General features: G+C 44.4%; 1 protein-coding gene across 10 annotated transcripts in view; it reads left to right on the top strand.

Moving 5' to 3' along the window:
* Positions 1-22626, top strand: part of AKAP13 (A-kinase anchoring protein 13) — a 206665-nt gene that overhangs the window by 88296 nt on the left and 95743 nt on the right. For all 10 annotated transcript variants that reach the window (XM_041418359.1, XM_041418364.1, XM_041418363.1 and 7 more), the window contains 3 exons: positions 4984-5167; positions 16132-16321; positions 19544-22439. In XM_041418359.1, the coding sequence (XP_041274293.1) occupies positions 4984-5167; positions 16132-16321; positions 19544-22439 (3270 nt within the window). The remainder of the gene's footprint in view (positions 1-4983; positions 5168-16131; positions 16322-19543; positions 22440-22626) is intronic.

Raw genomic sequence — 22626 nt, 5'->3', positions numbered from 1 at the left:
AGGAAACCCTCTTTCCATTTTGCTTATTAAAAGTGAGTGGTGAAACCCAGAGCTGTGGTTGATTTTTGGTTGTGTGAGCTTTCTGAGGTGGTGCTTCAGGAGCTGGTTGATGTTGGCAGGGGATTGTTGTGATCACCATGATATGGAGCAATTCCCCTCAGAGTTTAAGGACTGCTGTGAGACAGTGAGCCAGGTTTTCAAGTAGATAACCAGGAGACCATCAGATTAGATAGAACGCTTAACTGATTGCAGTTACTGATGTGTTGAATATGTAGAGCTTCCCAGAAGTGCTCTGGGATAAATGTGGTCCTTCGATAAGAACTGTTTGGGAAATTAAACTCCATGACCTGACCAGGTGGGGGGTGGGCATAGAGGAAAACTCTGCCCTGGTTTGAAATAGTCTGAATGTATTAGGATTATGGGTTTAATAGCTTCATGTACAAAACCAGTCGGATTTCAAATACAGGACAACATCAGTGTCACCAGGAGTACAGATCATGAATTGGGTTCTTTTTTTGCATGAAAGGAGAACATCTGAAGGGAGAAAGTCACCAATAAAACCCATCTTATTTTAAACAAAAAATCCTAAAAAGCCTTTTAAAACTTTCAGAATTTAGTTACTAGTACCTAGTCTTTTTTTCCCATGGGAGGATGCTAAAGTTATGCTACTGATGACGTATTTCAGACATGAAGCTTTAATCTGTTCATCTGCTGCGCTCTTGTTATAGTTTCTTTTGGAACCCTTTCAATGTAGTAGTTACAGGTGTTCTTTTGGTTGGGTTTCATATCCTTTCCAGTCTGCTGCTCAGCTTCTGTGCTCTCTGATAAAGGATGGTATGGTATAAATCAGCATGATTTGTTCAGCGCCAACAGCACAAAGTGCTCTGTTCAGCAGCAGTCCTTGATAAGAAGTAAAAAGCCTTTTCCATACCTAAATTTAGTGCCGTCTGCAGTGGAAAATGGAAAGCAGAAAGCAATTCTTGTTCAGACAGCATCAGAAATGTGCTGCTCAAGACTGAGATGTACCATTTAGTCTGTGGCCAAGAAATTGTTGGCATGGGAATGTTCGTGTTCCCTTTGATATTAGTGAGAATGGGGACATGGAGATCTTTTGGTGTGCTTTGAAAATTTTCTTGTTTATCAGATTAAGAAAGGAATTACCCACACATCTTTTTATTAACTGAGCTCATAACTCCAAACACAACATTTTTGCCTTGACCTTTCTGCAGAGCAGTTGTCTGCTGGAGCCTTCCTCTAGGATCTCAGTGTGAGGTGGCAGCTTGGTTCTGGGATTTTTTATCCTTGTTTCTCAAGGATTGATCTGAGCAGTGAGAACATTTCTAGCAGAAAGCAAGATTTTGAGGCCAGATGTGATGGTAGATTTCTAAATTGCTGAGTGTACATGAGTCTGGGTGAGAACCAAGTAAAGGTCATGAGCACAGGAAGACGAAGCAACGCTGCCCCGTTCCATGGCTCATGAGATGTCTCAGAGCATGGAGGATAAACTGAGCATTAGGTGTAGGTTACTCTATATGGAAAGTTGTTTTTAAAAAGGAACAGCAGTTTTGGGGTTTTTTTTTTTGTTATATAATCAGGTTTAAAATGAAAGTTTTTACTAAGTGTTCTTGGGCATGTCATACTCAATTTTTTTTTCCCTTCAATGCTTATTTGTTTTGTGCTAATAGCACTTTAAACCTTAATCCTTTACTATTAGCAAAGTACATATGACAGTGTTCTATAGAAGTTTGGTCCTCAGTTACGCAGATAAACTGTCTGTTCATGTATCACAGCAGAAAACAATTACACAAAAATAATATATTCAAAGTCTTGTGTTTTGCCAGCTGGACTAGAGTACCCTGCCATTATGGGGCAATAATCATATGTTTCAACTCTTGCCTATTACTAGGAAACAAGAAAGGAACAAAACAATCTTGGCTTTTTCAGTATCGTGTGTCTTGTATTTCCACAATTTCCTAATTACCAGAAGCTTCTTGTTGACGTTCAAACGACAGCCATTTTAAGACAAGGAACTCTTGCTTGGTATGTGGTAGGAGAAGGGGCTCTGGGTTCTGCATGTTAAAACTTGATATTCTTTCATGTGTGGGACATATTGCACCATGACAAGATCATAAAATCATTGCCTGGATTTCCAGCATTTTGTATGACAAGATTCATCCCTTAAAGGTAGGAAGTCTGAAGGGATCTGTCTGTCTGCTTCCCCTCTCTATCCAGCAAAATGTCCATATTTGATGCAGACCAGCTCTTGTCTAGTTTTGAGCAGCACCCGACACCAACAGATGTATTTTCATTATATATTAGTAGTTAATCCAGCCCACAGATGGCACATGCCATTTTAACTGTCACCACGCAAGTTTTGCACACTCCAGAACCTTCCAAAGCCAGTGCCTGGGGCCCCTACAGTTGTTGGATGTACAGCACTTTGTCTCTTTGCTGCCATCATCTGTGCCCATCTGTTAGGGTGGCCTCATGCCAGGCTCTGTGTCAGGCAGAGCCTTCCAAAAGTGGATGGTGAGGCTGTGTGTTTAATATGCTCTGGTGGCAACACGCCACTTCTTCTTGTACAGATCCTGTGTGCACAGTGTCACTGCCCAAAGGCATCAGGGCAGCGCCACGTTCACCTCAGCTGCCTTTGCAGACACCTCCAGCCACACTCTGGAACTGCCCAGTGATCACTGCACTGATTCAGTGACAAAGAAGATTGTTTCAATAGGACAGGAAGGATGTTCTCAGAAGGTGCAGTCATATCAGCGGATTGGGACAACTGGGGAGGCATTGTGACAACTGGGAGAGGCCATTTCATCTTTGGACATATGGGACAGAGAGAAGCACCCGTTTGGCTCAGGGGCAAGAGGAACATCTGCCTGCATCTTGCAGAACTTGCAGTTAGTAGTGTGTATTTAGTGGTGAACCATGAGCTGGTTAGCAGAGGATGCTTCTCCCTATTGGTAATGCTCTCAGCTGCAGGAGGAGGAAGCATTTTGGTCCAGGGATCTGTGCTTATGCTTTGCAGGTCTGCACTGCTCAGCTCTGGGGCAAGACTGTCCATTCTAGTTAGGAGGATGATTTTCCCTTTCAACAAAGCAACCATAACAGGAGATCCCATGCAAGAGCACAACATGGTCAGACCAGTGCAACACATTCTTTATTTGGATGGCAGTTGTTTGCTCTGACAGAAGTGCTTTTGTGCCTCCTGCATCTCCGTAGGAAGAATTACACCACATTAATTATGTTGGCTCTGCCAGGTAGTTGTGGGAGTTTTGTGCATTTGAGTAAAACATTGGGTATTTGCTTTCACTCTGGAAAACTCCTACCTGTATCCACATTTTGCAGCCTGATCAGTACTCTTTCTTCTGTGTCTGTCTATATGCTGTGTTATTTTTAATTTTTCTTTAAATCCAGGGCTGCAACCGTTGGTTAACCTCCATGTTATGCTATTTCTAAATCATTACGCTCTGTAACATTTAATACCCAAATCCTTCTCATTGCTTAGCCAAAAGCTGAGAATTTGTCTCTGGGAGAGCTCAACCATTCCCTTTTCTCTGATCAGCTGGAACCTCCATTCAGACACACTCGTGTATTCAGGGCAGCTCGGTTTTGCTTTACGGTAATCAAGAGGAGGTTGGGGGAAGACTTGGTTTGTAGCCCAGAGACCTAATTTGGAGTCATTCAGAAGAGAAATAGTGCCAGAAAGCCTTTGGTTCTTGCATGCAGATTAGTTCTTCAGAATTGGATCCAAAAAGTTGTGAAAAATTGTGTGTGAGGCAGTGGAGAACTGCCTGTTTTTGCTTTGTTTTGTTTTTCACCAAAGGTCTTAATGATGTCCCTAAAGTAAGTAAATAAGCAAGAAAAACAGCAGCACTTTGAAGAAGTGACTTCTCCTGGGGCACACTTCTTAAAGAAAAAGATACAAAATTAAATCCTAAAGCCATTATGTGCATACATTTTAAAATCTGTTGTATAGATTTGGCTGGAACCCAAATTGATAACCCAATAAATAATTTCTGTGATATTAAAGGGTTTATACCAAGCATGCTCATTGGCATGGCTTTCTGAGACCCAGTTGGTGCTTTTTTGTTGTTGTTGCTGTCAGTCAATACTGAAATCCTTTGTTAATTAAAAGAACAAATTTTTATTTCTTGCAGTTTTTTTAACCCAAATGCTTTTGCCTTTCATACAGAAATAACAAGCTTTGATCTGCAAATACTGGATTTCAGCACTGCATCTGGAGCTCATTTCTGGTTAAAGCATTTCAGAGCATCATTCTAGGGCTGCAGCTTTTGGAGTAGGGGGTTATTTTTCTGAGATGAAAGCTCAGGCACTAGTGACTTAGAAGGTCACTAAGTGTGACAGTTATTAAATACAAAAAGCAGCAGTGGAGATTGGTGGTTTATAAATGCTGCTACTCAGAATGACAGAGCTACTGTATTAAGCTGAGAAAAGCTAGTCTGAGGCATAATCAAACCAGGAAAGAAAACCCTTGCAAACAGTTCTCTTTTATAACAGCTTTGATATGTGCATCAAATGTAATTTTGTTTTTCTTCACGCCTGGGGATAAATCAGTGTCCCTTTAGGTAACAAAAGTTGTCTGTCCCTAAAACCTGAGGAGAAGGTTTGGACATCCAGGAAAACCCACCTGACCACGCTGCTGTTTGGGTGTGCTGGAGTTTGGTGGTGGCTGTGGCTCTTCAGGAAGTGCTGGGGTTTTCACATTGACTTCTGTGGTCAGTCTCAGCATGAGAGGTCCTGAGCACTTCCAGCCCCAGCGAAGCATGTCCATGTTCATGACTGGTGTCTCCTGCATATTGGCAACCTGGCTGTTTTTCCAGGTGCTGCAGGTTCCTCTGGGCTGTCAGCTCCATGCCAGCCGCTGTGTGGTGGAGCTGGGATGTGGAGATATAACATTTCCCCTAACCCACAAACCTACAAATTCCCATTTCTTTCTTTCTTTTCCTCCCTTCCCAGAGAACATCCCTCGGGAAACACTGATGCATTTTGCGGTGAGGCTGGGTCTGCTGCGGCTGACGTGGTTTCTGCTCCAGCAGCCGGGTGGAAGAGGAGCTCTCAGCATCCACAACAACGAAGGGGCAACGCCTGTGAGCTTGGCCTTGGAGAGGGGCTACCAGAAGCTGCACCAGCTTTTGACAGAGTAAGGATGATTTGGTTGTTCCTCTGCTGGTTTTCCATTCTCTACCATGCTTGGCTTTGCTGTGCATTATCACTCAATGGTGTCTGAGTGCTGTACTCCATTCTTAAAGGTAGTTTTGGTATAATTTTGGTTTTACCATTCTTGCTAGCAGCAGTGGGGGCAGTCCTGAGGATTTCGGGGAAATGCAATAATTTTTTGGGGGGGATTTTCTTGTTGCTCAATATTCTGCTTCCAGCTGTCTTGTAAAGTCCAAAGTGAGTCACTGTAATATTGACTAATTAATACAAATCTTATCCAAACACTTTTCTTCAAGCAAGCACAACTTGCCCAAAAGAGGGGAGCCAATAGGCATTGTGGTGGTAGTGGATTGTTGTGTTCTTACTTTTTAGAGAGGGAGTTTTTTAGTTAAATGAAATAGTGATTATTATATTGAAATAAGGCAGCATCCTGAGATGAATAGGCATTTTACCAGTGTAGGTTAAAAAAAATAAGGTAAGAATTAATGCAAATATTTAAAGGAGAACAGAATATTTAACAGAAACAGGTCTGTTGTAAGTGGTCTTGAGAAAAAGCCAGGTCTTACAACACATAGCAAGTAACTAGTGGCATGAGCATTTATTGTACTGCTTTACAAGGAATCCTTTGGAACATGGCAAGTTAGTTTTGAGCAGCAAATGTTTGGAGATCTAGCTTTAATAGCTGAGGCTAATAAAGACAAAGAGCTTAAAAAAAATCTCAAGGGGGCTGTTTGTATAGGAGAAAAGATTTAGTCTCTGTGTGTGTTATTCTGATGCCTGGTTCTCTTAAGCTTTGTTATAAACTTTCTGTTTCTGAATTGATTTCTCAGATGCTTGGAGTTTATGTTGAATGACCCAATGTCATGTTTAGGAGTCTGCTGTGTTATCCGCATTATCATGCAATGTTCCCTGATATGAATTGTAAATTATTCTGCTTTCTGTAGTTGTTGGGTGCAGTGTTGGGGGGCAGAAAATATTATCTGTATGGCTGGAGTGATTGCATTTAAGATTTATCCTTAAATTCAGGCAGTCACTTGGAAAGTGAGGTTGAAGGAGAAGGTGGGATGGGACCTATATCCAAATACCTTCTCCTGCTGCTCTTGGTGGCATCAATACAGAGAGGATTGACAGTGTTACATTATTCTCCATCAAGGTCAGTCATACTGTGAAAACACAACTATTTCACAGGCTATATTGTAAAAATGGGATGTGAAAATTCATCCTGTAACCGCAGCAAGGTGAGACTAACCACATTAACAGGCTTTACATACTGTCAGGAAGCTTAGGCTGGCCAAAACTTGATTATAGAGCTCACAGCAAAAACTGCAACCCTAATGCGAGTAGAGCTGGTAATTTAAATAAAAATGGGAAGTAAACAAAACTACTACAACAGCTATTCATGTATTTGGTGAAGTATTTCACAACTGGCTCCAGTTTTGGAATGGCAGTTCTCACTCACTGGAATGAAAAGAGGACTGGGATTCCCTGACATTGTCCTATGTCATTGGCTTTATGGAATGCTGCTGACCCAATCCATGGAATTTCTCTGGTGACCTTTGCAGTTTGTCTTTGAAAATAAGATACAAGAACTGCAGACATGTTACCATCAAGGTCCCAGTTCCTGGTCTTCTTGGTATATCCTTAAACTGTTCTTTATGATTTGTTTTCCTCTTGGACTGCTGTGTGGAAATACAATGTATAAACATCTGACGGCCATGCCACAGGTCCTGTGACTTTGAGAACTCCTTTATTCCCAAGAAGCCCTACAAAGAAGCTGGAAAACCTGGTTCCCTTTCTCAGTGGGTGGGATGATGGTGGAGCATCGTGGTATGACCTTGGGACTGACTGGAGCAGTGACATGGGGATGGTCACAGCCCTTCCCCACGGAGGGTGATGGTGAAAAAATGGGCACACCCTGATTCCCCAACAGTGACTTTTTTTTATTATGCTGAGCATTTTCTGCAATAAGATGGGATCAAAACTTGAAAATCCCTATTTGGAGGAGAAATACTGAGCTTTGAAACACAGAAAATTCCATGAAGAGAGCGAGTGTCATTTAAGTGCTGTCAAAACACAAAGGACACTGTACAACCTCCTTTCTGCACTCTGCCTATGCTCACACTGTATAATCCATGCACACAAATTTGGCACACGGCTCGTCCCACTCAGCAAAACACAGAGCAGCAATGCATGTTAGTGAGGGCCCCTACAAAGGAGTCATTATTTTTACAAGTAATTAAACTGCACTACGCCAAATAAATGAACGCAGCGTGTTTTGTGATGCATTATCCTTGGGGGGAATTTATTGTTCTCTTGCTTGCTAATTTGCAGGACCCTGCATTTTACAATGATTCTCCCTGCCAGCATTGGGAAGGGGTGAAATTTTGCCATAATTAGGATACAATCATTAAAGAGTAGACATAAAACCTTCTCTGTTGTTGTTTTGCCTTCGTTTGTCTGCAAAGTAGCTTGATTCAGCTGCAGTGTAAATATTTTTCTCAAAAACTAATTTCACTGGTGACATTTTGAATTTCTGTTTATCTGATGAACTTTTCCTTCTCAGTTTTTGCAGTATTTCATGTAAAAAAAAAAAAAAGATGCTTTTTAAGTTTTCCATCACTTGAAGTATTCTGCTCTGTGGTGTGCACTGCCTTTTCATCCTCAGACAGGAAAGGTGCATGGGCTGGTTCTGTTGGGACCCGGACAAGGAGATGTCACAGAGCCCGTGCAGGTCACTAGGAATTAAGAATCAATAGCAGCATTCATTAATAAATATTCATATAAGCAAATAAATATTCATTATCAATGAGCATCCATCAGTCGTGTATCATTCCTGAGGGGACTTGTTTTATCTCCAAGATGAAAACTGTGCAGTAAACAGCGTCCTGCAGTGCAAATGGAATAGGATAGTGCAGAAGTGCAGTGTGGGATCATAGGGGGAAAATATATAGAGAGATTTATCTGTAAAGATAACTTTGGAAATGGCACAGTTTGCAAAGCCTTTGAGCTTCAGCTAATTCCAGAGTGAATGGTCTGTGGTTGGAGCCTGTTTCTCCCCAGTGCTGGAGCTGGGTGATGCTGACTGCAGGGTGCTGCCTCTGGAGAGGCAGCACAGTTGTTCAGTGGGCTGGTGGAATTCCCTGAGTAAATGGACAGCTGCAGAGTGCAGGAGTTGGTGTTTCCCAGTGCAGTCAGGGCAGTAACACAATCCCCTGCCAGCTCCATGTTCTGCAGGGCTCTCACAGCAGTGGGGAAAATGGCCTCAAGGCACCGGGAGCGTGCGGGATTGCAGAGAGGTTGGAAGTGCTGCTTTGTAAAACATACAAACTCTGATCTGGTTGCTGATTTTATTTCTGTCCAGTAACACTTCTTTCCCCAGCAAAGCCAAATGCTTTTAGTTCCTTCACAGCTGAGAGTGATTTATGTCCTCTGAAAAAGGGAAGCAAGAGAAAAATAAAGCCCATTTAAAGAAAAATTAAAATTGCATTTTTCTAATCCATGCAAAGAATTACAACAGCCTCTGAGTTTTTTACTGTAAACTTTTTTTACTTTTGCTGGTTTCTCTGCTTTTTGCTTTAAAGTGTTTCTGCACAGCTCTGGGATTGCTCTTCCCTTCAGATTTCCTGGTAACAGTCAGGAGGCTCACTCTGTGAAACTGTAAATTAGTACAAGTCTATATTTCCAAAGTTAAAATGATTTAATTAACACACATGAGGAATAACTCACTGGTAGCAGAAGGGTTTTGTGAATGTTTTTCAACCCATGATTATCACTTGCTATTGTTCTGATTTTACATAAGTAATTGGTGAAGTCTGGGCTGTAATCTCCATGGTGCCTCTCAAATAAGGATGCTTTTTCAGTGACTTTACTTTTATAGCTAAATACACTTTTCTGCTTTTCTGAGCCAAAGCTGCAAGAGTATTTGCCTTGTACGTCTCTTTTTTTTTACAACCCCAATTTAGCAGGGCCTTTAAGCAAGTGTTTAATTTCAGAAATACCCAGTTTATGTTCAGTACAGTGTTTAGGCATGATCTTAAAATCAGTCACATGATATACATATATTTTATTTCTGGCTAAACAGAATCAGAGGCTGTAAGGTTTATTGAATTAGTGCTGGTGTTTCTCCATCTGTTCTTCCACTCCAAACCAAGCAACAAATCCATTTGATTACTATTTGGGGAGCTGGTTTTGAGGTATGGCTTGCTGTGTGTGTGTGGCAGCAGAGCAGTTGACTTCGTATCTACAAGTGACAGCAAAAGATTAATGTGTTAAGAGGGATTCAGAAATGTTAAAAGGGCACTGGAAGAGGACTCAGAGAGGGGTGTGTTAAGGAGATGCTGTTTAGCTACAGACAGTAATCTGTCTGGAGCAGTGTGGGAGGGCCAGTGGTCTACAGGGTCTAGTTTTGTGGCTGTAGGATTTTTGGTTGAAATACCATCATTTAATAGCTTTAACATCCTGATTAGAAAGATGTTGAGGTGCTGTGGGTTTCTTCTGGCCACAGCAGAGGAGAAGACGGGGAGTGGGAGGATAGGGCAACCAGGTGTAAACGTGATGGAGCAGGAAGGGTTTGTGTTTCTTTCTTCCACCTACTCACCCCACATCAGGCTCCAACTTTTACTGACTTCCTCATGTGTTCCCACATCCCTATGAAGACTTTTCATTCTTTGGCTCCCTCCTCTCCTTGTTTTGTATGTAACCACTTCTGAATACAGAAGAGAGAGAAGGCTTAGTCCATGTGATATTAATGTTTCTGTATTCCCACTTGGAAATTGTAGTCCTGGGAGATCATGGAAACAGACCTGTGAGGATGAGAAAGAAGAGATTTAGAAGAGATTTGAGAATATTTGCCAAGTTATAAGAAGTTATTTTCCTTCCCTCAGCAATCCTTATCTGGAAGAGTTCCCAAAAATTATAGGGGCCATAAGTGCTGGACAGCCTTGTATGGTTGGTAAGTGATTATGAGAGACCAACTCTGTTTCAGGATAAATTTAGAAAATGCAGATAAGTGGTTTCCCAGAACTGCTGGGTTTTTGGCCTCAGGCATGGGCTGGATACCCAGTTAGGATGCTCATATTTAGTCTCTGGAGCAGATTTGCTCCAAGCAGTGACATTCATGGTAGGGGTTAGAGTTTGAACAGATGATTGTAGAAGTCGTCTTTGTAATCTGCTGTGTCAGAGGCAGCCAAAGGCACAGCTTCTTCTCAGGGGTGTGTTGCAGAGCCAGTGATCACACTTTCTTGCAGCATGTGGAGATGTTCTGCAGAGACAACTCTTCTTCCATATCACTTGTCCTGATCTGAGGTGTTGTTTTTAGCTGTAAACACTGCTTGCTGTTATGGTGCTTTTTAAATTTAAAATGCAACAAATGGCATCTGTTTTCACTCTTGAGTGTGTTTCACAGATTCACCTTAAATTCCCTTTGTTTACTGATGAGTCTCCACGTGGACATTGTGTTCTGAGTTGGACCTACAGCTCCACATCCTGAGCAGGGCATCCTTCTTGTTAAATAATACTCTGAAAATAAAAAAAAAATGGAAAATGCATTTAGTAACAGTTATTATTATGGAATGCAGATTGTACTTTTTGGCAAATATAGTTGATAAGAGTTTGTAGCTGTATTTTTGTACTTTTTTAAATGTGTAATTAACATTGGGGTCTAAGAAATGCTTGGGTTTAGAAGTACAGACCCATTGTGTTTGGAAATACTGGATATGTTCCCTTAGCATATGTGCATCTGCAAACAGCTACTGAAGGAACAAGCCAGCTTTTCTCTCTATGGTTTGCTGCTGTATAATGAGAAGTTAGCAGTACATATTTTGGATTGAGTTATTAAATATTTAATCTAATATTGAGAGGTAGGTTATGCAATCCTGAATTCAGTTTGGTGTCAGAACCCACAATTGCAGTTCATGTTTGTGCGAGGCACAGTAAAGGGTTAGTCATTATTTCTACATCAGATGAACTTTTAACTCTTTATTTCAACATCAAAACTATTCAAATTAGTGAGCATTATGTAGGTTTTTCTTTTCTTTTCATGAGAAACATACTTTTTTCTGCTTTCCTGGGGCATTTGGAACACTTGGAAACACCTGAAATATGAATTCTGTGTTTATTAAATATCTTTCACATTTGAAAACAGTTGATTCATTTTAACTCATTCTAGCACATGCTGGTTGCATGTGCTTTTCTGGATCTCATATACAATGAATATGGGTTATTATAAAAACAAGGAGGAGCAAGGGAGTGTTTGTGTGCAGTAGTGTTCTGTATATCACTGAAGGCTGTGGGTGCAAAGTTGGTCATACAGATCCAAAGCCTCTATTACCCCAACACTTCTGCAAATAACACTGAAGTTCAGTTTGGTCAGATTTCTAAAATTGGTTTAAATGCTTGTGACTGCATTGAGTGTGCATGCTGGGTTTTTCCAGGAGGGATTGTTGGCTTGATTTGAATTGCCTGTGCTATGGGCATGTTGCAAAATCACCACCAATCCTCTCCCTGTAGGCACCATTCCTTGTTTATCCCAGATCACAGTCTGTCTGATCTGGTGTTTTCACTGTGATACCATAATAATAGTAATAAAAAGAATGTAAGATTAGAATTCAATTTAATTACATTTTTATTTACCTTACAGATAAAAGCATCTAAATTATGGCCTTTTCCTAGCTTTTCATGCAGCCATAATGGTACAGGCTTCATTTAATTTTTTAAAATAAATTTTTCCTTTTTTTTTCATTTTTTCTTTGCCACATGGATCTAGAGGCTGATTTTAGAATAAACCCACAGCTGTTGTTAGGCTTGCAGTGAGATCCCAAGAGTTGGCAATGTTACTGAGCTTGTTTTATTTCAGCTCAAAAATCTGGAGGGGATATCCCCAGGAAATAGCACCTTGAGTTCCCACAGTGCTTCCTCATCCCTTTGTGAAACTGTGGGATAGATATTCCTAACATGAACTTTTGCTTAACCCACTGAGGCTTTTTCATTCATCTTCTGGTCTCTTCCTCCCTCCTCCTCCTCTCCCTTGCAGCTCAAACCTTGTCTCATGGTAGTGGAAAACACGCCTGCTGCAAGTGCCAGTACCTTGAATTTCAGACCCTTGTTACTGAGCAGTTTCTGGAGCTTTTGAGGTCAGGCAGAGATTTTGATCAGGTGGTGGTTTGTTGTTTTTTTGGGGGTTTTTTTTGTTCTCCTTTTCTCACTTATCTTCCCTCTTCTTAAAAATCTCTCACCCATATCTGCCGGAAGCCAGGAGCCGTGCAGTGTGGGCTTTCCTTTCCTTTTTCTGCTGCTCACTCTCTGCTCCCCTGCCTGAAGAGGAGAGATTCAGCACACAAGTACAGTGCAGCTCTGCTTTGAAAAGGGCCCAGTCTCCTTGGGCAGTGCTGGGAGGTTTAAATAAAAAACACTTCCTACTTACTGTCCCATCCCAGCTTGGGTGGGGCTTGGAGCAACCTGGTCTAGTGGAAAGGTGTCCCTGCCCATGCTAGGATGCTAAGGTCCCTTCCCCCCCAAACCATTGTGTGATTTTATGATCTGTCATCTTGTCTTACATGCCAAATGGGCAGGAGGTGATCCTGTAGTTTCAGCCATCTAATCAGGGAGCGGGACATGGCCTGAGAGTATTTTGAAGTACTTTTGTTTCTCCTCTCTCTCTCTGTTTCAAGCTGTCATCCTTCTCTAAGCTACCTTTTTGCAGATGAAGGTTGGGCTGGTAAATCTGTTCTTCATTTCAACCAAAAATTTCCCTTCTGGGTTTGCCTTCATGGCACAGAAGACTGACCAGAGCTGGAGGACTTCTTCCAGGCTTTTTCAGTGGCCCATGTCATGGTTATGCAGAAAGGAGAGCTAGTGAACATTATCACCCTTCTCAGGCAGTCATTGCTTTTTTAACCAAGATACTTTCTTCTGTGAAAGTTGAGCTCAGAAATGTTTCTTACAAAATGTTCAGTTCACTGGTATCTGTTATGTATTTTGATGGGAAACTGTTGAAAAGGGAAGATGAGAAAGATTTGACCCAGGATGGTTAAATCTCATAAGAAGACAGATTTCCGTTTCTGGCAAAGCACAGCAAACTGGATTTTTGTGCTGAACAAAAGCAGATTTTCAAACTTCTTGAAGGCTGGAGTTTGTATACCTATTTTTACTAATAAATCTTAGTAAGTATTTGCATATCTGTTTTTATCTGCTAGTAGAGCAGCTTGGATATGCACTTCTATACAACCACTACAAAAATTCCGAGTCTGGACAAAATAAGCATCTTTCACAGCCAGGAAGTACAAAATGCGTAACAGCAAAGCTTTTTTCCTGGAAGAAAGTGTGTTTTTATCATCTCTCAGTAAAACCCAGGACTTGCAGTGAGACATGCAGGAAAGGCATGAACAGTGAAGCTCAGTGTATGAGGGCAAAGTGTCAGGCAGTGTCTTCCCAAATGGCCTTGGAAGTGATTACCTGAACAACAGGAACAGTGGTGGGAAAATGAGTTAACACTTGTGAATTCTCAATTGTCCTCTCTGCTTTAGACCATTAGTGCTGGGGTGGAGCAGAGTATGAAAGGGATGGTTTGAAGGAGGCAATAGATTGAACCATTCTCTATCTCATTGCTTAATTTTCTGTAACGAAGGTGACTGCTATTAAGAATGAGAGCTTGGAGTTTGTACTTGGCTGGATGTGCGAAACTTCTTACTTTCTCAAAAGGTTTAAAGCTTTTCATAAAGTGTAACACAGACTGACAGCTTGAATTTGAAAAGAAACTGCTCTCTTTGTAAGCAGAAGTGACTGATCCATCTGGGCCATGTGAAGGTTGCAGATTGCTGGAGGGGTGGACACATGTGCGGTGTTGCAGGGGACTCTGCCTGTCATCTTGCTCCAGACTGAGCCTTTTGAAGTTTCTGAGGACCCTTTGAGGCTCAACAAGTCATGCAGGCAGCTTTGTGGGTACCGATTTGGAGATGCCTGTGAGGGTCCTTGAAGCTGATGAGAAAGTGGAGCAGACTCGTTGCGCACAGTTCTTTAATCGGCTGCTGTTGCCCCTGTGAGTGGGTGACTGTGGGCTTTATGCTCACTGCCTCGCTGTACTCTTGAGAGTGGCCTCCAGTACAGTGGTTTCTCGTACATGGCAGCTGAAGAGAAAAACACTCCAGACAGAAATGTCTGTGTTTTCTTGATAAAGGAAGGTCGTTGCTTTAGTTACTTGTAAAGGCTCAGTTGACTTCAGTGCCTCTGTGGATTTATACCAATCACCATCAGAAACTGGCTGCTTCCTTCTGTTTCTCTGTGGAAATGTTGATTCTACCTAAATCAAATGTAATTCTGCTGAAGTAAAGTCATGAGTGAGATAAATGGTGGAGAATGGTGGAAGATTTAACCCATGAGTCACAGAAGGGGGTGTGTGGCTGTGCTGGGGCAGAGCAGGGGCAGACGTTGCCACCGCCATTGCCTGCACAGGTTTCTCTACCTCTGATGAACCATTTGACCGTTTCCCCACCCTGCTCTGCCCATTCCTGTTGCTGATCGTGGTGTTTGCTCATTATGACTTTGCTTTCTAGATTGCTTGGCTTCCTAGAGATAGCCCTGTGGTTTGCTGGGGGGCCCTTGCCCAAGAAAGGTTTGTGGATTTTAGGGCAAGACCTCTCAGCAAAGATTCTGAAAACTATGTGTAGTTTTACCTGATTGATGGCATTCATTTGTGTTTATATACCTTCTTGAATTCCTGATTATTTAAAAACAATCACAGCTCTGCCTCTTCTAAGGAAATTTGTGGCTGGGCAGGAAAGGGAGATCTGAAAATGGCTAGTCTCTGCAACAGGGAGGGGACATCATAGAATCACCGAGTAGTTTGGCTTGGAAGGGACCTTTAAAGGTCATCTGGTCCGATCCCCAATCCTGCTCATAGGTGGGACTGGGTGTCAGTAGATGCATCCGTGGTAGAAGGAAGACAGGGAAATTCCCATTTCTTGCACCCCTGAGCAGGTCAATGTCATCCTCTGTTCGTGTAATGTTCCTGGGGTTTGGCTCCATGTCTCTCAAGGGGGATGCAGGGCTTGGGGGGGGTGGTGCACAAGCTGCTCTGTCTGGGGTGATCAAAACAGATTTAGCATTTTGTGAATCAGTTCTGATTCAAAATGAAATATGTGAACCTGAAGGTGGTGAACACTTCAGTGTTTTCTCACCACCTCAATGGGCCAGTGTAGCTGCTCTGCAGTTTGGTAAGATCTGAGGAATTACTGCTTTGAGTGGTGGAAAATCAGGGTTTAATTTTCAAAAAGAGAGGACTGAATAGAAATTTCTATTGACTTCATTTACCTACTAAGTTATTTTTCATTCTGATCTACAGCATCTTTTTTCCTTTCTTTCCTTTGGATTGGTAAAAAGAAAGCCCATGATAGTGCTGCAGAAGAACAGCTGTCTCACAACGCTGAGAACATCTTGCATAGAGGCAGTTTCACAGAGCAGGCTCAGTTCATTTCAGGAGTGAAAAAATTGCTGCAATTTGATGGCTGTTGGGTGTTTGTGAACAGTGTGCTGGCTTTGGTGTAGAAGTTGTACCACGATAGTTTTCATTCCTTCCAACTTATCCCTTTGCTGTTCTGCCTTTCAGGTCTCTGCTCTTCTGTGACAGCTGCTTTGGTGATCTTTACCTGTGATAAATCTGATTTAAAACGCAGTTGTCATGCCCTTAGCTGCTAGTCTGTCACAGTCTGGGGTAAAAACCACTGATCTCTACCTGAGAAAGACCTTGTGAAATAAACCTTGCGGCTGGCATTAGCGCCAAATCACATTAATTTTCAAGACTGAGGAGTGTGTGTGTGTATCTGTCTGTCTGGCCCTGGAGCCATGCTCTGCTCACTCCCATGATTAGAGGCTGTCCAGAGTGAAGGAGAGCGTGCCTGTCCTGCCCTGCAGGATCCCTGCTTGCCTGCCCACTAACCCAGCCTCACTTTGCAGGGAGGGAGCCAGGGAGCCGGACTCGTGGAGCACCCTGTCCCACACCGTGCACTCGGGGGACTACAGCGTGAAGCACCACCGCGGGCTGGACGTGTACCTGCTGACAGCTGAGGCCAAGGAGGGGACAGCAGCCAGCTGGGAGAGGGACATTCAGCACCTGCAGATGCACATGCAGAGCCACCAGCACCAGGTGAGCAAAAGGCTGAGGGGATGGAAGAGAAGAAGATCTGGCTAGTTGCAGCCTGGCACCTGGGGAGGATTTTTACATGTCAGCATCCTTCAGGGCATGTTTCCCTAGGCGTTTTCTCTGGATTCATTATCAAGCATCCAGGTGGACATCTGTCCATTTGCTTCTTATTTGAGCTTGGGGAGATCTGATTAAGCTGTATTAGGCAGCAAATGTTCTCATTCAGAAGAGAAGCAGGCTCAGGGCTGTGCAACACCAGGTCTGCTTTGCCTCTCTGCTCCCAACTCCTGCCTGATCTGTTAGTTTTGGACCCACTTGGATGGGCAGGAACACCTTTTGGAGACATGCTGACCCTCTGCCTGTCTGGCAGCTTAAGACAGGCTCTGGAGTGAGGCTGGGGTGTGGGCTTTAGGCACAGTGGGCACATCTCTGTTCAGATGGAACGTTCAGGGTCAGAGAGGACACTGAGAGGAAAGTTTCTGAGACAGGTGATGGAAAAATGGCTGTTTCAGTAGCAATTCAGTGTAGGACTCAGAGGGCAAGCCTGCTTTGGCCACAACAAGGTTTGTGTCCATAATGGTCCCTTCACTATGCTACTCTCAAACTCTGTGGTGGCTGGACCACAGGAGCTGTAGGGCTTTGGAAAGGCTTTCTCCTGCTGCTTTAAAATCCATGCCACAGGGTCTGAGTTGAGAAAGTGAAACATCAGAACACTTTTGTGCCATTTCTCAGAAACACCCACGTGTCTGTCACCGTTGGCATCACCTGTGAGGGGCAGGGTCTAAACAACAGGATGTTTTTTGTTTCTTTAACTAAGGGAGGGGAGAACTGTTGTGTGCAGCCAGTGGGCTGGGGGAATGAGCAGAGGAATGGGCTGTGCTGAGCCATTTTCAGCCTTCCTGAATACCTGAGATGTTGATTACTCCCAATCTCAACAGGAACTGGTGGCATGAGTGGCAAATCCAGGCTAACTGTGAAATCTCTTCCCTTTTCCATCAAAAGACCCTAAGCCATGGCAAGCATATCCAGCTCACTGCTTGTTTGCTCATGCAAATGCCAGATTGGGAACATTTTGCCTGACAATGAAATCAGAAATAGACTTTGCTTTCCACCACTGTTTTACTTCACATCTAATCTGATTTGAATTTGGAAAGCAGCCCTGTAATTATTTCATTTAGGTTTATTTTGGGTCAGTTGAAAGCCTGTTGGCTTCCTTTGGTGATGGCTGTATTTTTCCGGCTATCAGCAGAGTGACTTCACTGTGAGGATGCTGGGGCTGCTGCAGCCCGTCCTTTTCAAAACCCTGCTTGTTCCCAAGTAAGTGTTACTTTTGTGAGTCTGTCCATCCTGGCTAGGATCCAGGAGCACAGTCTCCATGCTCTGCTGCGGGGTTACAGCCACCAAAGGCTTGGCACACTGTTTGCTCTTGCAAAAAATATCTGCAGCCTGTGGGTACCACTGCACACAGAGCCCCATGTCCCATCCTGATGCTACTCAGGAGATGGAGATGCCATGCTGCTGCCTCCAGTGCTAGCCTGGCTTGGGATGCCTCAAAAGCAGGGAGGCATAGCTGACAGCATAGATGGGAGCTGGGCAGCAGGGTTATTTTGTATAGCAGGGTGATTGGTGGCAAACATCAGAAGCACGTTTAGTGGTCTGTGACTCAGTGAGTCTGTGGCACTGCTCAGTGTTGGCAAACCTCAGAGTGTGGAAAGACAAGCAAATGCAATATCCTTAAGGTAGCAGTGATGATTTTAGCCACTATTACATATGCAATACCCAGAAGTTCCCTGTGATGCATCAGTTAGCATAGTGGCTGCTTTAATTATCAGGGTGTTTAAGCTGCCAGTTTTGGTGTGAAGTTCTATTTCTCTGAGAACTAAAAACTTTAAAACAAAATTTCCAGGGAGCTGTTCAAGTTAGGCTCCTAATACGCATGTATTTTTTGGAATCCTTTGACAAAAATTGCAAGAAAAGCTCAGATTTTACATAACTCATTAGAGTTTTATACGCCTGGAGAGTTTCAGGCACTTAGTGAGAAACCAGTGTGACCTTGAAAAGCTTGTGGAGCAAAACCCCAAGCAGACCTGTGCAAAACACTCTCTTGGGTGTACACTGAGGGACCTGGGTTGCTCAGTAATTTAATAAGCCACTATTTCTAAGATGTGAACATTGATACGTTCTCTTCTACAGAGATGAGAATATGAAAGCAAATATTGAAACAGACGGTTCTTTTTAAGTAAAGGTTTGTTTGTGTCAAACTATAAAAGCTTGACAAAGCAGGTGCTCTGGAAGGAAAAGGCAGATTAGAGAGGAATTGATTATGGTCCTACTGTTCCATGATAATGCATGTATTAATTCTAATAATATGTCATAATTCTGAAATTTTTATTTCCAGTTAGGAAATAAATTTCAGATATTTAATTACGCCTGCAGTTCTCAGGAATAGATTAAATTATTAGTTCAGTCCTGTGAGCAGGAGACAGTTGGTGTGTTTGGACATTGCCAGCCAATGCCCATGTCTGAAGTAGCATTTCCGTCCATTGAGAGAAAATTGAGGAATGCTGGCAAGAGCTGGGGAGTGCTGGGTGGGGATCTGAAGCTTCTCTTGAGCAGCATTTGCTTGAAGTCCTTTGGGACTAGGCTGGTATATATTTGCATTATTTGGTAGACTGAATTCTGCTCTTTACTGATCTTGAATTTAAGTGCACTCAAGAACTGAGACTACAGTTTCCCAAAGAGCAATTACCAAGATTACAGTTCTTTTCAGTGATGGCAGATGGTGTAGCAGAGCAGGTAAAGAGACAAATTTCAACTTTGGGTTGTTTGGGCTGGCTTTAGGGAAAATTCTTCATGGGAGGGTGGTGTGGCATGGGAACAGATTGTCCAGAGAGGCTGTGGGTGCTCCACCATTGGAAGTTTGACAAGATAAAGTCATGGTTGACCTGATGCTGCAGTGGCAGTAGGCCAGTTTCAGGCAGGTGGTTGGGCTAGATGACCTTTAGATGTTCTTTTCAACCAACGTTTCTGTCATTGTAATAATTTCAATATTGCCTCCTGCTAGTAAAACCAACATGTAAAATACCCACTGCAGTACATTTGTAGCTCTCTCCTGGATGACACCAGGAATAGGATTCATGTGGAATAGGATTAGGTAGATACAGGTCTTGTGTAACTGCATGACAGTATAAACTTTTCTTTTTTTCCTTTTGTGTGTTGTTACAGAGTTTAAGGCAGCAGACAGAGCCTGTACTGGGAGACTCTGGAGACAGCTGTGCTAAAGGAGCAGAGGGTCATATGACCACCACCTCTCAGAGCCTAGAAGAAATGGCAAGAGAAGAAAGGCAGGAAAACCCATCTGATCTGGTTCACCTGGACATCGGGCAGCTCTCAGACCAAACCCAGCAGGAGGAGAAATGCAACAGCAGCAGTCTGGGAGCTTTTAATGATGCAACAAAAGACATGGTTAGCCCGGGGGGTGCAAACAGCCCAGCCAGCTTATGTGAAAGTAAAAACACAGAGATATTGTGTAAAAAGGAAGGAGAGGCGGGGCTAAGATCTGCAGAGGGCTCTGGGACTATATCAGATGAGGATACTCACTCCACTGTGAGCCTGTGTGCAAGTGTAAATGGTGCTGTAAATCTTCCATGCTCTGGAAATACAAATGAGGAAGCTGGAATGACATCGGCTGGAATTGTTCTGGATCAAGCTGGCGTGGGCAGTACAGACAGTGCCCATCAGGAAGTGCAAACTGCTGAGGAACTTGCTGTCAGTGCTGCTGCTGTGGCTGCAGCTGCAGGTGACACCCCAGCTTCCTTGGGGGGTCTGGATGTGGCCATGGGCCAGACTGAGTGCAGGAACTGTGCCGGGGCACCTGAGAGGGCTAAGGGCCAGCGGCGGGCAGAGGATGGGCTGGCAGAGCCTGGTGAGAGGACTGCAAAGCTGGAAGAGAAATACCCAGCTAAGGAAGAGTCATCCAGCACTGCTCAGCCCTTACTCAGTGGTTTCAACGGCACTGAGTGTTCGGATGGGGAGGATGCAAATGTAGGAGTGGTACTGGCCTGTGATGGTGCAAATGCAGGTGGTGACATTGGCAGTGTCTCTGTTGACCTTTGCAAGACCAGCAGTAAAAAAGAGACTGATGTGGACTCGTGCACTGCTCAGGTAAACGGTGACTTCAAGGAAAGCCAGGGTGATGCCAGTGTCACAGCGAGGCAGGAGGTTACTGCAAGCACTGCAGAAGCATTGCCAGCAGTGAATGGGATGCAGGTTCCTGCATGGACATCAAAACCTGCTGCTGGTTTGGAAGTCCATGGCAGCAGTGAGAGTGGGGAGCAAGAAGTGCTGGTGGAAGCAGGCTGCACAGATGGAAAATCCAGCCTGCCCTCATTGGAAGGCAGTGTGGAAGCTGATGGCCCTGATGCTGAACCTGAAAACAGAGATGTTGGTGGATCTAATGAAAGTGGTGCAGAAGCTGCACATTGCCAGGAGAGTGGTGAGATTGCTGACCATGGGGCTGCAGCCACGGAGAGCAGTGACAAGGAGCCAGTAGGAACTGATACCAGCAGCTGTAGAGATGGAGGAAGCAAAGATTCTGCAAGCGGTGATCAGGAAGTTGCTGCCTGTGCCCCTTCTGCTGCTCAAACTGGTGTTAAAGGTGAAATGGGCAACAGCTTCAAGCCAGACACTGCTCAGCAGGGTGAACGTGAGGAACGTGAGCCTGCATCGCTCCCTCCAGAGGAAGCGAGCACAGGCCTGGCAGAGAAAGAGCCTGCCCAGGCTGGAGCAGAGAAAGCAGAAAGCACTTCAGAGCAGGAGGGGAGGAGCAGCAAGGTGGAATCTCCCTCTCCCCTACCCAGAGGAGAGGGGCCGGCTGTGAGTCAGGAGGGAGATGCTGCAGTGGCACCTCCCGGGCAGGAGGCAGCTCTGCAAGGTAACGACCCTGGATCAGCTCCATGTGCCAAGGGCGCAGACTGTGCCGAGGATAATTTAATAGGCACACCCTCTGCAACTCATAATGAGGAATCTAAACAAAAGCAGGAAGCGGTGGCGGTGAGGGCAGGCTCGGCAGAGCTCGCCTGGCAGCACGGTGGGGAGCATGGTGGGGTAGCTGCCCCCTGGCCTGGGGACCATGCTGGGGACGAGGGCTCCCCGGGGCAGGGCCACTCGCAGCAAGTTGAAGGAGGCAAAGCTGAGCCTGAGCAGGAGGCTCATGTGAATGGCAGTGAGCAGGTTTTGTCAGAGGATCTTCTTGCTGCTGTTGTGAAACCCTCTGCCTGCAGTCTGGGGGGTCCTGTGGTGGGCAGCAGCAGTGTGGATGCTGGGCTGAAAGCGACACACCAACCCGAAGAAGATTGCAAGGCTGGAGCAGCGGCTGCAGCAGAAGGCACCATGCATGGGCCTGCATCAGCAGATGAGTCACTGGGTGCAGAGAGTGACCCTTGTCCCAATGCTGGGCTGAACCAGGAACAAGACCCCACTGAAACCCTACAAGGAATGTCCCCCCACAGCAGCACCCCCGAGTTAAAGGATGCCTCAGAGGCGGGAGCCCCGAGCGATGCCTGTGAGGGTAAGGAGGTGCCAAGGCCAGTGACAATGGCCCCTGTTGCAGTGTATGCAGAGGAGCAAGAGGACACGGAGAGCGTGCTGCCCCGGGCAGCGCTCCAGCCCATCGCAGAGGAGCCCACGTGTGACAGCGACTCCAGCACCGACACCGTCTGTCCGGCCGGTGACAGTGACACTGCTCCTGCCCTGACAGGGGCACAGGGGGAGGCCTTGGCTGAGCCCGATGGAAAGCAAAGCCCAGCTGTACCTGCAGTGCCCTTCTCGCCGTGTTCCTGCCACCTGCAGGCTGTGGAGTCACTGGAAAATGTGGGAGTGAAGAGTTTGGTATCGGCTAATGGTGCCTCTTCTCTGGATAAAGTTCCTAAAATGGTCAAAAGTTTTGATGCAGTGGTTTTTGCAGCAGAGACACCTTGTTCCTCTGAAGTACCTGCTGCCGAAAAAGTGGGGCTTGAGCCCCAGATTGCAGTAGATGCCAGAGCCAGCCTTAATGGACAAATGGATTGCAGTTCCTCAGCAAAGAAGAATGTGAGCCTGCAAGGAGCTGAGCCTGTTACAGGTAGGAAAAATCAATTGGTTTTTTACTTTTTAGGTTTTTCTTTGTAGGCGTGTCTCTGTCACGTCATCAGCAAAGAAAGGAAGGATGAGCTGGATGCTTGTGTTGGAGAGGAAGTGTTTGAGGTTTTTCTTCTGGGAAACAAAAAATTTGTAGTTACATATAAAAACTTCCAATTCAAATACATGTT

This window comes from Onychostruthus taczanowskii, unplaced genomic scaffold, assembly GCF_017590055.1.
Source record: "Onychostruthus taczanowskii isolate IOZ18803 unplaced genomic scaffold, ASM1759005v1 scaffold6, whole genome shotgun sequence".
Taxonomy (NCBI): domain Eukaryota; kingdom Metazoa; phylum Chordata; class Aves; order Passeriformes; family Passeridae; genus Onychostruthus; species Onychostruthus taczanowskii.
The sequence above is the reverse complement of the archived record's forward strand: the minus strand, read 5'-3'. Positions and strand labels throughout refer to the sequence as shown.